This window comes from Rhododendron vialii, chromosome 4a (genome assembly GCF_030253575.1).
Source record: "Rhododendron vialii isolate Sample 1 chromosome 4a, ASM3025357v1".
Classification (NCBI taxonomy): domain Eukaryota; kingdom Viridiplantae; phylum Streptophyta; class Magnoliopsida; order Ericales; family Ericaceae; genus Rhododendron; species Rhododendron vialii.
The window spans coordinates 7,174,525-7,191,140 of NC_080560.1; the positions used below are offsets into that span (position 1 = coordinate 7,174,525).

The 16,616-nt window shown below is 38.7% G+C and overlaps 1 protein-coding gene across 1 annotated transcript; it reads left to right on the forward strand.

The window, feature by feature from the left end:
- Positions 1-10,142: 10,142 nt before the first annotated feature.
- LOC131322978 (probable LRR receptor-like serine/threonine-protein kinase At3g47570) lies at positions 10,143-16,394 on the forward strand. Its single transcript, XM_058354589.1, has 2 exons — positions 10,143-12,357; positions 12,846-16,394. Exons 1-2 carry the CDS (start codon positions 11,442-11,444, stop codon positions 13,175-13,177), a joined length of 1,248 nt encoding a protein of 415 aa, XP_058210572.1. The 5' UTR covers positions 10,143-11,441; the 3' UTR covers positions 13,178-16,394.
- The last annotated feature ends 222 nt before the right edge of the window (positions 16,395-16,616 follow it).

Consider the following 16,616-nt stretch of genomic DNA (forward strand, 5'->3'; position numbering starts at 1 on the left):
TTCCATTGGAATATCAATATTTATGCGCATATAATCCAAACACTTCAAAATATTCGGATCATAATCCAAAAATTGCAATTCAAAGAATCAAAATCTAGCAAACATCGGCTTCCAAAGAAAGGGCAAGTCTCCGGTTGAGACTAGGGTTGTAAATGAACTAAGCCATTTGCAAACTGTTCGAGGCTCGGTTCGGCAAGAGTTTGCTTGAGTTCGATTCATCTGCTAAACGAACTGAACCTGAACCTCAATTCTAGGCTCGTTCCATAAATGAGCCGAACCTGAGCCTAACAGTATTCGGTTCGGTTGGGCTCGTGAACTTATACTTAAATTTAATTAATAATTCAATAAGGGTCTATTTGTAAATATAAAAAATTTTAAAGTTGTATATATAATTTAATACTTGTTTTTCTCCTAAATTCTATACGATCAATGAAAGAGTTTAGGTTCGTTTGAGTTTAATAAGTCGAGCTAAACCAAACCCGAGTCTTGACAAGCTCAATTCGAGCTTAGATTTGGCTCGGCTTGATTTGTTTGAGTTTAACGAGCCAAACTCGAGCAAGATGTTTACGTTCGAATCGAACTCGAGCAAAAATAGTACCTTAATGACCCAACCGAGCCGAACCCTAGCCTTGAAAAATTTTAACTAGCCGAACTCGAACCAAGTTGTTCAGGCTCGAATATATCGAACTCGAGCTAAACTAGTACTTTAATGAACCCAAGCCGAACTTAACAGAGTTCAATGAGTTCGGCTTGATTCGATTCATTTACAACCCCGGTTGAGACTGTCGGTTCGAACCACCTATCCTATGACACGAGTCCGTCAACCGAGAAGTTGGCTATCATGGAATAGAGTACAGCATATTCAAAAAACAGAATAGAGTCCGGGATTCTCCTTCCTCATTATTCATAAATGCCTTCACGCTCCAGTGGGAAAAACAAAGCCAACTCTCTCTTTTTTGGGTAAGAAAGCAAAGTTAACTTTATTAAAGTAAATTTTTCGGATGTGACGAGAAATTTTTTAGTGTCGGGTGAGTAGCAGGTGATGCCCGCTCAACGCATCTGGATCGTTCATTTCAATTTTGGACAGTTTGAATTTGGAGAAAGAAAAAGGATAGAGAAAGACGAGAGAGAGTGATAGAGTGAGAGGAGAGAGAGTTTCGATTTGGGTCATTTAACACACTTTTGGATGACCTGAATGGACTGCTCGGACATCACGTGAGCGTGTGATACCCATTCGGCACCCAAAAATTTCTCGGATGTGACGTAAAGTGGGAAATTATTGGAAGTCTATGAGGTCCCGTTCCAAAAACTTTCTTAAAAAATAACAGATTATTTTACATTTTCAAACTCAAAAATAATATAAATGAAAAATAATTTTTTAATTTTTTTTGTATCGTTCAAAACAAATAAGATTCATATTACATATTTTAAAATTTTAATAAGCCTATAATTTTTGAGCTTGAAATTACTTCTTAAAAAATATTGTAATGACTTTTTTTTTGGTTTTTGGAAGGCTCTGTTTCTTCTCCGCAGGAAAAGTTAGCTAGGGAAGCATAAAGAAAGTGTTTGACACGGGTACGTTCTGGATTCTCTTTCTGAATTACTCTGTACTTGAGAAAGTGTTTGACACGGTTTCTGAGAATGTATTTTGAGAAAAGAAATTGATTTTGTCATTCTCATTTTAGCTACTAGCACCTCACTTTTTGTTTTGATCATGTAAAATTATAAAATAAAAAATAAAGTGTCACTGGCTAAAAATAGAATGCCAAAATCACATTCCGTTGAAAAATTCTTTTTAATTTTATTTTCTAATCATTATATTATTTTTTCAATTATTACTTTTATTTTTTTCTTTTATCTCTCTACTTATTACCCATCTTTCTAATCAATACCATATTTCTCTTTTTACTTACTACCAAAACTAAAATATTCAAAACTACCAAATGAACAAAGCCACCTCCAGCCTGCCCTTTCAAAACTCAATTTTGTGGGTCTTATAGGAGTCCCAAAATATTGACCCGAACTGTTTATGCCTTGTTCGATTTTAGTTTCTGACGCCTAGGGAAAAAAAACATTTCAACGGTAGAAGTTTTATAGGACATCGATTGGAAACCGAAGTTCTGATGTTTTTTTTTTAGATGACAAATGTGAGTAGACATAACTTGTATAATTTTGATTAAAAAAAAACACGACCTGTTTTTTTTCAGATGACAAATGTGAGTAGACATATCTTGTATAATTGATTAAAAAAAAAACACGATCCGTTCGCATGTCTATCCAACTCCAATCAAGTTAATCTTTTGCAATGACATTGTTTTCGCATCATCTATAAAATGAACGTTTCGGATTAATGAAATTTTAATACTTTTGGGACCTCGAAAATTAAGTTTAGATGGGTATTGTGAGATGGGATACAGAGGTGAGCTGCTCCATTCTAAATAAAGCCAATGAGTGTCTTCTTCTTCAACCCCACATTTCAGGCGGGGACGGATCCATGAATAGTTTAGTGTGAGCGTCTTATTATCTGTTCCACTAATAATTTTTTTCACTTTTTTTCTTCTTTTTTTTTTGTCTTTATTTGAATTTTTTTTTTGCATTTATTACTTTTGTGCCTTACTTTTTTAGTTTTATCTGAAAACTAAATTTTTTCAAACTTTTATCTAAATATTTTGAATAAGAATCACTTTTAAGTTAAAAAGGTAACTTTTTTATTTTTTTTATTTTACTTAAAAGTGGTCCTTATTCAAAATATTTGGGTAAAAGTTAAAAAAAATTCCTTTTTCGATTCGTCTAGTCTAGACGAATCAATAAATCACAAAAGTTCGGTACAAAACTAACAAACGGGAAAAAAATTCAGATAAGGACAAAACTAAAACTTTTTTCTAAAATTATAACGGTCTTGCTATTGTCAGCCCACTGGGCTGACAATAAACACACTAGAAGATAAGGAAAACACGTATTTTTGTGTACCTTTTATACCCTTTAATACACATTTACACACTCACTATTGTCAGCCCATTGGGCTGATTTTAGAATTTTCCAAATTATAATGGCAAAAATTAATTTTTCTAGTTAAGCACAATAAGATTGTACACAATTTAAGGGATGCATTACAAATTACAAAAATTTGTAACATATGCTTTCAATTAAATTATGTAAAAATGAGTATAAAATCTCAGACAAAATTTTTAAAGTATGTTTTGCACGGACATCAACAAGTTTTAGAATGATCGAGATAGTTTTATTAATGATATTATTTTAAATATTGATAATAAAGAATCATTCTAAATAGCCAAATTGTTCGAAAATCAACAAATACGGTATAAAAACACCATATGACAAAATTGTAACATAAAACTAATTCAATTATGTATATTTGCAAAATATATGCAATTGTATGTGTACGAATAGTAGCAAACTGTCATGATCATACAAAAACTGCTATTTACACCGACCGGAGCATACCGACGGTGTACCGACGGCCGCGCGCGGCCATCTCCGGCCACCGGACGGCCGATCCGAGCCGTCCAAAAATTTTAAAATAAAAAAACCGAGAGGCCCGGCGCGGGAATCAACGGCATCCGATGTGTGTAGGGTGCTTGATCTAAACACTTTTTTTTGTGTATATAGAGACGGCCGCGCGCGACCGTCGGTACGATTTCCTTACAAAAATGGTCGGTACATATAGGATTTTCCATACAATACAAAAATATACTACTTGTAAAGATTGTTACAAACCTAGTTAAAAGCTCCTGCTGTTAAGCATGCAGTACAAAAAACTGGTCCTCACTCTTTATTTTGAATCGGCCCCCCACGTGCCCAATGTCAGTCCGTGCCTAGCTGTTTCCAGAACCCATGTCCTAATATGAAGACTTGCAAACAAAAAGACTTGGACCAATTAGATAGATATCATGTGGGTTGAACAATTGGATCTTCATGACTTCATGTTACATGTATTAGTACGTAGTTCAAACATAATTGAGAACTCAAGTTAAACCACACAACACGAAGATGAGTAGTCTAGTAACCAAATCTCTCTCCATTGTTCTTCTACCCTTATTTCTCCTTCTCATCCCATTGCTTCAAATCAATCCCCTCGCCTGTGCCACAACATCATCACTTAGTCTTGTTAACACCATTAATGTTGCTAGCAACCAGACGGATTTCCTTACATTATTGGCCTTCAAGTCCAATATTCTCCCAGACACTACAAGAAAATTGTTCTATAGCAACGATCGAAAGCGTTGCCAAAAAACCCAAAAATCGTTGGTAGAGACCCGTTTAGGCTATACCAACGGTTCGGCCAAACCGTTGCAATATATCCATTGCTATAGAGGTATAGCAACGGTTTTGACGAGCGTTGGTACAGATTTTTTTTTTACCAACGGTTTCATTAGCACCGTTGCTAAAGGCAATTTTCATTTTTTTAAAAACCAACCACTGTGTGACGTAAGCCTCCACGTGGCGCTGACGTGGCAGCCACATGTCGCCCGCGTGGCGCTCGTGGCAGCCTACGTGGCGCTGAAGTGGCAGCCCGCATGATGCCCACATGGCGCCCGCGTGGCGGGCGAAATATTCTTGCTCCTCCTGAGAATCGAACCTCAGACCTCGTGTGTGCACGCGCGTGCGCGGACCAACTGTGCTAGCCTATAACTTGTGAAAAATCATACACCTTTTAATATTTATACTATACTAACCGGTTTTTTTTTAATTCTTTTTTTTAAAATCCGGTTTCTACTAACGGTTAATAAAAACCGATGCTATAGACCAGTTTATAGTAACAGTTATTGAAAACTGTTGCTAAAGGTCAGTTTTTAGCAACGGTTAATGAAAACCGTTGCTATAGTCCAGTTTTAGCAACGGTTAATGAAAACCGTTTCTATAGTGTTGTAATCTACTAACGGTCACATGAAAACCGTTGCTATAGTCCTGTTTCTAGTAACGTTTTATAAACCGTTACTATACACCATCTATACCAACGGTTTTTTTAACTGTTGCTAAAAAACCGTTGGGAGATCCTAAATTTCTTGTAGTGAGAATATCAACAGGCATTGAGCTCATGGAATGAATCTCTCCATTTCTGTCACTGGGAAGGTGTCAAATGCGGTCGCCGACATGAACGAGTCACCGTTATAGACCTCACGTCCAAAGGTTTAATGGGTTCTTTGTCTCCTTACATCGGAAACCTCAGTTTTCTCCGGGAGCTTAGCCTCTTTAACAACACTCTTACAGGTGAAATTCCAACTGAACTCGGTAATCTTTTCAGGTTACAGAAACTAAATCTGGGTATTAATGGTTTTAAAGGGAAAATTCCACCACGCCTATCTAGTTGCTCCAATCTTAGGGACCTTAGGGTAGGCAAAAACAAGCTAGTTGGAGGGTTCCCGAAAGAACTTGCTTATTCAATGCCTAGACTCATATCACTCTACGTTAATGACAACAATTTGACTGGAGGGATTCCCCCATCGATTGGGAATCTTTCTTCTCTGGTGAACTTTAATGCCTCTTACAATCCATTGGGAGGAAGTATTCCAAATGCTTTGGGTGAATTGAAAAATTTAAGAGCACTTTGGCTGCGTTTCAATCAAATTTCAGGTACCATCCCTCCTTCCTTATACAACCTATCATTGCTAATGACATTATCAGTGCCTGGAAATCGAATTGGGGGTAGTCTTCCTCAGACATTTGGTTTCAAGTTCCCTCACCTTCAGTTCCTTCGGTTATATTACAACCAATTTGATGGTCCAATTCCGCTTTCAATAGCCAACTGTTCGCAGTTGATACAACTGGAATTGGATCATAACAGTTTCAATGGAAAAGTAAGAAACGATTTCGGACACTTACAAAATCTCGTGTGGATAAGTATAGGTCATAACAATTTTGAGACTAAGGAATCAGATGGACTTGCCTTTCTTAGTTCTTTGACCAATTGTAGCGGCTTGGGGGTGGTAATTTTGGAGAACGGCCAATTCAGAGGGGTATTACCAGACTCTGTGGGCAATCTATCTATCTCTTACTTGGCACTAGGTCTAAATCAGTTGTACGGATCTATTCCTTCAACATTAGGAAACCTTGTGAATATTGGAACCTTAGCTATGAATAATAACCAATTCACAAGCCCGATTCCCGATAACATAGGTTATCTTTATAAGTTGCAAAGGTTTTCAATTTCTCAGAATAGTATCTCGGGTAAAATTCCGGACTCTATCGGGAATTTGCCTTTGATGAATGATCTTTACTTGGACCAAAATGGACTAGAGGGGACCATATATACCCTCAAGTCTTGGCAACTGTCGCAATTTGTTACTGTTGGGAATGCCTTGTATTCTTTAGTCCCACATTGGTTAATTATGTTGTTCCCGTTTTTGTAGCCTATTATAAATAAGGCTTTTGAGGTACTTCTAGAAATAATCTTTTGGGCTTTCATATTGTGGCCTTTCTAGAGTTACGGATTATAGCCGGCTCTTTGTATCTCTTCTTCACGTTGGTTAGTGAATCCTCTCTCTCCTCGCCCGTGGACGTACCTATCTTGGGGAACCACGTATATCTTGTGTCTTTGTGATTTCTTGTTTAGTTTTCAATTTCTCGTTCTTAGCTTGCATTCATAGCGTTCGTTACAACAAACTGGTATCAAAGCCTTAGGTTGCAAAAACTAGGGTTTCGTTTCCGATTGTGGCTATGGCGGCTAAATTTGAGATTGCGAAGTTTGATGGGCAGAGCAGCAGTTTCAGTCTTTGGAGAGTAAAGATGAAGGCTCTGCTAACCCAACAAGGATTGCACAAGGTTTTGCTAGGCAAGACTAGTTCTGGAATCAAAGAGGAAGATTGGGATGATACGGATGCCAAAGCTCTGAGTTCTATTCAGTTGAGTCTGGCAGATGACGTTCTTCGCGAGGTGGAAGAAGAAACTTCAGCAGCAGGAATTTGGCTGAAGTTGGAAGGCATATATATGACGAAGTCGCTCACCAACAGGTTATATCTCAAACAACGTCTTTATACGTTTCGTATGCGAGAAGGTATACCTGTTAAAGATCATTTAGACGAGTTCAACCGTATTATTATGGATCTGAAAAATATTGATAGTAAAATTGAGGATGAGGACCAAGCCCTAATTTTGCTATGTTCTTTACCACTTTCGTATGAGCACTTTGTTACAACCCTATTGTATGGCAAAGACACGATATCCATGGAGGATGTTAAGGCCAGCCTATATTCGAAAGAATTGAGGAAAAAAGTGTCAGGTGAGGGTGATGCACATGCGGAGGGTTTGTTTGTTAGGGGAAGAACAACAGAAAGGGTGGAGTCGAGTAATAGGGGAAGATCCAGATCATCAGGTAAGAAGAAGGGAAAGTGCAATTATTGCAAGAAACCCGGGCACTGGAAAAGTGACTGTTTAAAACTCAAGGAGAAGGAAAAAGAAGACCAGAAAGGGGGTAAAGTAATTGCTGGAATTGCTGAAAGTTCAGATGAGTCAGATAATGTGTTATCAGTTACAGAGGGCGATTCTCGCTCTAATACCGAGTGGGTTCTAGATTCTGGATGTTCATACCATATGTGTCCGCATAGAGAGTGGTTTTCTACTTATGAGGCGGTCAATGGTGGTACAGTTTTGATGGGCAACAACATGGCCTGTAAGACTATTGGTTCAGGAACGATTCAGCTTAGGATGCATGACGGTATTGTTAGGACTTTATCTGAGGTTCGACATGTTCCGGATTTGAAGAAAAATCTTATATCCCTGGGTGCTCTTGATTCTCATGGTTGCAAATTCCTCGGTGAATGTGGAGTTTTGAAAGTCTCAAGGGGTGCATTAGTACTGATGAAGGGTCAAAAGCGTGGTAACCTTTATACACTCCAGGGCAGTACAGTTTTAGGTGCTGCAGCAACGGTTGCTTCATCCAAGGTTTCAGATTCAGACTTGACTCGTTTGTGGCATATGCGCCTTGGGCATATGAGCGAGAGGGGGATGACAGTTTTGAGCAAACAGGGTTTGCTATGTGGCCAGAAAATTGAGAAACTGGATTTCTGTGAGCATTGTGTCTACGGCAAGCAGTGCAGGGTAAAATTCAGTACAGCTGTTCATCGCACCAAAGGCACGGTGGATTATTTTCACTCGGATCTTTGGGGTCCCGCAGAGGTAACTTCTAAAGGTGGTTTTCGATATTTTATGAGTATTATCGATGATTTCTCTCGTAAAGTTTGGGTGTATATGTTGAAACATAAGAGTGACGCCTTTAATACATTCAAACAGTTTAAAACTTTGATTGAGAATCAGACTGGTAAGAAAATAAAACGTTTGAGAACTGATAATGGTATGGAGTTTTGTCTTGGCGAGTTTGATAGATTTTGCAGTGATGAGGGCATTGTGAGGCATCACACAGTGAGAAAAACCCCTCAGCAAAATGGTGTGGCTGAACGAATGAACATGACTCTTTTGGAGAAGGCACGTTGTATGTTGTCCAATTCCGGATTGGGCAAAGAATTTTGGGCTGAAGCCGTTTCCACAACATGCTATTTGGTGAACAGGTCTCCGTCGACTGCTATTGAGTGTAAGACTCCGTTTGAGGTATGGTCAGGTCATCCGGCTGATTATTCCGTGTTGCGTGTTTTTGGGTGTCCAGCTTACGCTCATGTGAATGAGGGTAAATTGGAGCCACGGGCCAAGAAGTGTATTTTCTTGGGTTATGCAGCAGGTGTCAAAGGGTACAGGTTGTGGTGCTCTGATGATTTGAAGTTTTTGATCAGTAGGGATGTGACTTTTGATGAAAATTATCTGATTAAGGGGTCTAAGCAGGTTGATGATACAGTTCAAGAACATAGTGTTCCAAAGCAGGTGGAGTTTTTGGGTGAATCTTCCGACTCAGGGAAGAAGCACATTGAGAAGCCAATTGAAGAGGAGTTCAAGAGTTCAGACACAGAGGTTGATGCATTAGTTGAGCAACCACGCACTATTGCTAAAGATAGGCCAAGGAGGGAGATTCGGCCTCCTGAAAGGTATTCGGCTTATTCTGAGATGGTGGCCTATGCTTTATCAGTTGCTGAAACAGTTGAGTATGAGGAGCCTTCAAGCTATACGGAAGCTATTTTGAGCGCTGAGTCTGCACAGTGGTTTGTTGCTATGAATGAGGAGATTGAGTCTCTTCAGAAGAATCAGACATGGGAGTTAGTAGAACCGCTGAAAGGGAAGAGGATTGTTGGATGCAAGTGGATCTTCAAGCGCAAACCAGGTATTCCAGGGGTAGAAGACGCTCGGTTTAAAGCTCGGCTAGTGGCGAAAGGATACAGCCAGAAAGAGGGTGTTGACTACAATGAGGTATTTTCACCAGTTGTAAAACATAGTTCCATTCGCACTTTACTTGCTATTGTTGCATGTTATGATCTTGAGTTAGAGCAACTTGATGTCAAAACTGCGTTTTTGCATGGCGAGCTTGAGGAACAGATTTATATGCGTCAGCCTGAGGGATTTGTTGTTTCTGGTAAGGAGGATCACGTTTGTTTACTTCGTAAGTCTTTGTATGGCCTCAAACAATCCCCTAGGCAGTGGTATAAGCGGTTTGATACTTTTATGATAAGCCAGTCATATTCTAGGAGTGAGTATGACAGTTGTGTGTATTTTCGAAAACTTCCAGATGGTTCATTTGTTTATCTACTGTTGTATGTTGATGATATGCTTATTGCTGCCAAGAGTGTGTCAGAAATCAACAGGTTGAAACAACAGTTAGGTGGTGAATTTGAGATGAAAGATTTGGGTGCAGCAAAACGTATTTTGGGTATGGAGATTTGCAGAGATCGAGTAGCTGGCAAACTATTTTTGAATCAGAAGTCTTATGTTCTTAAAGTGCTTGAGCGCTTTGCTATGCAGAACTCGAAGCCAGTCAGTACCCCTTTGGCAGCACACTTTCAACTTTCAGCTGAGTTGTCACCACAGTCGGAGGATGAGGAGAAGTATATGTCTCAGGTTCCATATTCGTGCGCAGTTGGGAGCCTTATGTACGCCATGGTATGTACTCGTCCTGATATTTCACATGCAGTTAGTGTCGTTAGTCGTTATATGGGGCGTCCAGGAAAGGCACATTGGGAGGCTGTGAAATGGATACTACGGTATTTGTGCGGAAATGCAGGTGTTGGTCTATTGTTTGGGATTGTCAATTCTGGTGATCATGCTGTTGGTTATGTTGATTCGGATTTTGCCGGTGACCACGATAAGAGGAGGTCTCTGACAGGTTATGTCTTTACTCTGTCCGGAAGTGCCATTAGTTGGAAAGCTACTTTACAGGCTACAGTTGCGCTGTCTACAACAGAAGCGGAGTATATGGCCATTGCTGAAGCTGTGAAGGAGGCATTGTGGATGAGAGGTTTGCTTTGTGAGCTTGGTCTTGCACAGGGTGTGAGTTCAGTATTTTGTGATTCGCAGAGTGCTATACATTTGACTAAAAATCTGATGTATCATGAGAGGACTAAGCATATCGATGTCAGGTATCACTTCGTTCGGGATATCATCTCACAGAAGCAAGTTGAGGTGAAGAAAGTGGGTACGGCAGATAACCCAGCAGATATGTTGACTAAACCGGTTCCGGTTGCCAAGTTCAAGCATTGCTTGGACTTGCTTGGTATTTGCAGTTGATCGCCCCTCGGGGGCATTTGGCGAGTGAGAGGTTAGAAGGGGATAGCTATATTTGGTGATTTAGTTCGGTGGAATTCAAGTCAAGGTGGAGAATTGTTGGGAATGCCTTGTATTCTTTAGTCCCACATTGGTTAATTATGTTGTTCCCGTTTTTGTAGCCTATTATAAATAAGGCTTTTGGGGTACTTCTAGAAATAATCTTTTGGGCTTTCATATTGTGGCCTTTCTAGAGTTACGGATTATAGCCGGCTCTTTGTATCTCTTCTTCACGTTGGTTAGTGAATCCTCTCTCTCCTCGCCCGTGGACGTACCTATCTTGGGGAACCACGTATATCTTGTGTCTTTGTGATTTCTTGTTTAGTTTTCAATTTCTCGTTCTTAGCTTGCATTCATAGCGTTCGTTACAACAGTTACAGCTGACACTTTCTGGTAACAACCTTAATGGGAGCATACCAATACAACTTTTGACGGTCTCTTCACTGTCAATTAGATTGGATCTAGCTCGCAACAGTTTGTCTGGATTCTTACCACTTGAGGTTGGAAACCTCAATCATTTATCAGAAATCGATATCTCCGAGAATGGTTTGTCTGGTAAAATTCCAAGCACTCTTGGTGCGTGTGTCAGCCTTGAATACCTATATCTGGAAAAAAATTTCTTTGAAGGATCAATTCCTTCATCAATTTCATCCTTGAGAGGTATTCAGAATTTGGACCTTTCCAACAACAACTTATCCGGTCAAATTCCGAGATTTTTAGAGACATTTATTTTGCTTCAGAATCTCAATTTGTCTTTCAACAATTTTGAAGGCGAGTTACCAATGAAAGGTGTTTTTACACATGCAAGTGCAATATCAGTTGCCGGAAATTATAGGATTTGTGGTGGCATTTCCAACCTACGACTACCTCGGTGCACCACAGAGAAATCGAGAAAAAGGATGTCTTTTTTACAAACACTTGGAATCACAGTAGCTTTGGTAGCAATCCCAGTAGCTTTGGTACCCATTGGATTAATCGCGGTATCATCTTTTGTTAGAGTATCCACGGTATCTTCTTTCCTTATATGTCGTTTGTTCAAGAAGAAAAGAAAAACCAAACCTACAATTACATTGTTGAAAGATTCATTCTCAAAAGTCACTTATGGAGAACTTCTCAAAGCAACTAAAGATTTCTCTTCTAGGAATCTTCTTGGGTTTGGAAGCTTTGGCAGTGTTTATAAAGGAATTATTGACCAAAACGGGAAGTTAATTGTGGCGGTCAAAGTATTTGACCTTCAAACTCGTGGCGCTACCAGGAGTTTCGTGGCAGAGTGCGAAGCCTTAAGGAATGTTCGACACCGACACCTAGTTCCCATCTTAACTTCTTGTTCTAGTGTTGATTTTCAAGGGAATGAGTTTAAAGCTCCAGTTTACGAGTTCATGTCCAATGGCAATCTAGATGATTGGTTGCATCCAATTCCGAAAGCAAATGATTTGGAACATGGGTTTGTGGGACTCAATCTTCTACAAAGTGTAAACATTGCCATAGATGTGGTTTGTGCACTCGATTATCTTCATCACCAATGCGAAAGGCCAATTATTCATTGTGATTTAAAGCCGAGTAATATCCTTCTCGATGGTGACATGGTTGCCCATGTTGGAGATTTCGGTCAAGCCAGATTTCGTGCAGAGCTCACCAGCAGTCCAAATACATGTAGTTCAACGGCAATAAGGGGAACCATTGGATACATAGCTCCAGGTAAGAACAAACCCTTTTGTCAGATTTCTTATTTAAATCTCCCTTTCCTAATATCAAATCACCAAATTTCAGCTCATTGGGTATGTTAGATTCCATGGAAGGATTGGATGTGAAGTAGGTTGCATGTGATCCATATATTGATGACATTCACAATGTTAAATTTTGTATGGTTAACAATGTTAAATTTTGTATGGTTAATTATCCTAAACCAAATCATAGTCAATTCTTTTCTGTTATTTAACCAGGACTGACATGCACACGCGATAATTGGATGATGATGTAAAATAAGTAGTTGATTGATAAGTTTGTTATAGAAAATAGTGTCACATAACTTTCAGCTCATTGCGTAAATGTGCCAGTTTCATATTACAAGACGCACGCTATGTATTCTAAGAAAGTTCTCTTTCATTTTGTATCATTTTTCTTTTTGTGAAAAAAATTGAAAGATCACTTTTGTTTTATACGTTAGTTTTTCTTACAAATGGTAGAGTATGGACTTGGAAATGAGATATCAACGAGTGGAGATGTTTATAGTTATGGGATCTTGTTGTTGGAGATGATAACAAGGAAGAGACCTACTCACAAAATGTTTGGGGCAGATCTTAATCTTCATAACTTCTCAAAGATTGCCTTCCCGCAACGTGTGATGGAGATTGTAGACCCTGTGCTCTTAGCGGAGGACAGACATGACAGCATTATGGTGGAAAATTTGATCTCCATTGTAAAAATAGGATTGGCATGCTCAACAGAGTCCCCAAAAGATCGAATGAGTATAAAGACTGTACTCCACGAACTACATCTGGTCAAGAACAAATTTTGAAAGGTAAGCAATTGAAGATCTTACTCAATATTTTGAACCTTGTCCTTATTTCTGACATTAGATTTAATCCTCCATGGTTTTACCTTGCTAGGGCGACATGAATTGCTAGACAATGTTGATAATTAGGAAGTGTCTAAATTAGCATAGCTGACCTTGATGATCCCGGAGGACCAATGCCACCTTTCATTAGACAATGTTGGAAGCAAGCAAGAAACGGATCTTCTTGCATGGCAATGCCCACCATGACCCTGCAGTATGGGTATTTTGATTATAAAGCAAGATTCAAGTTAATTAATGTTGTGGCCAACAATGTTTTCATTTTAAACTTGATGAATTATATGTTAGAACCACATAACCAATGCTTTCATAAGTTCTCTAAGTATATATGCCTTCGACTTCTCTGAACCTGTTGGGTTCACCTCGTTTATATTTGCTTACTTTTTCAAATGCTATTTCGTATTTACTGTATCTATTCAATATGGGCAAAAAAAGCAAGTATACGATGCTCCGCATTGGGTTTTTTTTTTTTCTTTTTTTTCCAGTTAATCTTTACATTCTTTGCTCTTCGTAATGCTCTCGTTGAGATAACAAAAAGTGCACAGTTTGTGTTTAGGAAGAAGAAGAAGAAGAGGCAAATTAGCCAAGATGCCCAAACAGCTTGAAGCTTCTTTAAAGAAATGAGTAATGCCATGAACACTAAACAGGGAAAAGCCAGCAAGGAATCATTTGGGTTGGGTAAACTATATGCGACAAATTGGATATTAATTTGCATATGGTAGTGGCAAATTAGAACTATTCAGTGTACGATTCAATTTAACTTCTACCGTTGGGAGCTCTTATACCATAGTTCAAACCAAAAATCACTTTTTGGGGAAGAAGTTTTGATGAGATAGATAAAATCCTGCACGCCCAACCAGTAGAATAATTTTTCTTTAGTAGCAAACTTCGTGTATTCTAGAGCCTCGTGCCTTTGAAAATGTCGTAATAACTTTTAACACGGACGAAGCCAAGTCTAAACTAGATGTTCTTCCTGCAAATCTGGAACAAACTAGTGCTTCATGAGCTGAATGGACCAGATTCTTGGAGGGATATAATTGAATGTCTTTTTCAGTGTTTATCATATATTCTATGGAATTCAAAAGGTGTCATTTTGACGGTCGGTTTAATTTCTCCTTGGTAATTTTACCTTGATAGGGAAGCATTGATTGTTGGGGACAGCAGAAGTATGAATGGATTTGCCCACCAAATTATAAATATAATTGAATGATTTGTGCAGAGAATATGAGAGAATTTTATTAACACAAAGTGTTTACAATGATTTATGAATTATACAAAGCTGCTGCTCTTGTATTTGCTTCTAAACTTCTCTGATCTTCTTTCTTATATCTATCTCTCAGATTTTCTTCAATTCTTATCAATTACAATCACAATCTAACCTATTTATTAGTTACATAACCATGTATCAATCGTGTACAAGGTGTGTTGAATTTCATTCAACACTCTGAACTTACCTCGGAGCTTCCATGGCTGCTCACGCTTTCCATGTTGATGAAGAACTGTGTTGAAGCTTCCCCTGGCTTCTTGAGTCTTCTCAAACCTTTTGAATCTTCCTGAATCCTCTGGGTTCTTACCAATCAAGCTTATTTTCAACATCCCCCTTAAGCTTGATGTTCTGGGATTTTTTTATTTTGGCAATATGGGTGAATGCTTCGCCATAGTCGATTTCTTTTCTGTGCTTGTATTTTTTTATTTTTTTAGTTACAAGCCTGGCTTTATTCCCTTAAACTTTTCTGTATACGACTGCTGTACAATTATTACTGTACCTGGAGCAGGGTTCGAGCAAATATCGGCTCCTCCTGAGCTGTTTTTTAATCCTGCCGAAATAGTGTTAGGACAGTACTATTCACCCGTATAGCACTATTCACACACATGACACTATTCCTCCGTATGACACTATTCATCCGTATAATATTGTTTACTTATACGGTTGAACCATACCACACATGGTACCATCCACACTGAATAATTTCTCCTTAGTGGAAGTAATTATTGATGCCAGGTGATTAAGACTGTAATAAAGAAGCCGACAGCTTTTTTCCTTTTCTTTTTTACTTTTGACTCCTTTTCTTCCTTGTTTCTTTTCTTCTTCTTTTTGCAGCTTCTGCGTGTTCTTGTTCAAACAAAAGAGTACAACGCAATACTTCAAACAGCTCGGGGGAGCTCGTTTCAAATCCGAATTTGATGCTGTTTGGGGCAATGACTTCGTATTGTTGAGAGGATTCTGATTCTACTCTCAAAACTTTGATTTGAGCAAATCAATCTCTGGGCAGCGGCTCTTTGGGCTGCACATGACTACATGAGGGCCACACCGAAATTTTCCGGCGGCGGAAAGGCTCCTCAACGATCTTCTGGGTCCGACGAACTCATTTATCGTGTCAAAATGTGTTTTCGATTATTTCGAAATGTCGGCCTTCAAACCAGTGGTTGTTTCGACTGGTCTTTGCGATTGTTGTTGGCCCCGATCTTGGGCTCTAATACCAAAGTTTGTTGGGGACAGCGGAAGTATGAATGGATTTGCCCAACAAATTATAAATATAATTGAATGATTTTTGCAGAGAATATGATAGAATTTTATTAACACAAAGTGTTTACAATGATTTATGAACTATACAAAGTTGCTGCTCTTGTATTTGCTTCTAAACTTCTCTAATCTTTTTTCTTATATTGCGACACGTCGTCATGTTCTATTTATTGATATCACAGTTTTGCAACGTAGCGCGATTGTAATTTATTTGAAGGAAAAAAATGTTTACACTAACGGTGTAAAGAATTTATTCTCTATATCTATCTCTCAGATTTTTCTTCATTTCTCATCAATTACAATGACAATCTGTTGAATTTCGGTCAAAGACTCCGAACTTACCTCGGAGCTTCCATGGCTGCTCACGTTTTCCATGTTGATGAAGAACTGTGTTGAAGCTTCCTCTGGCTTCTTGAGTCTTCTCAAACCTTTTGCATCTTCTTGAATCCTCTGGGTTCTTACCAATCAAGCTTATTTTCAACATAGATAGCCAGAAAACTGTTGGAGCAAGCATGAATCCAATCTCCTTGCAATGGCCACCATGATCCCGTACTGTGGGTGTATTTCTCCTTGGTCTTTGTACTTGTACTCATATGTTGAATGAGAACCCATCTTGAATAAGCATTACTTGTATCTTCATCTTCTCCATTTCGTGCTTAATGTATCTTAGTGGCTGAAATACTAAATCAGAATTAGATCTGGTGGCACAATACATTATGCTAGAATGCATTTTTAACATTCAGAGATGGAGGCACGATATCAAAAGTAGATCTGGATGCAGTTTTCTATTCTCATTTAGAAATCTCTTTTCACATTCAACGGAAAAGACTACTTTAACCGGAGCAAGTTCAAACAATT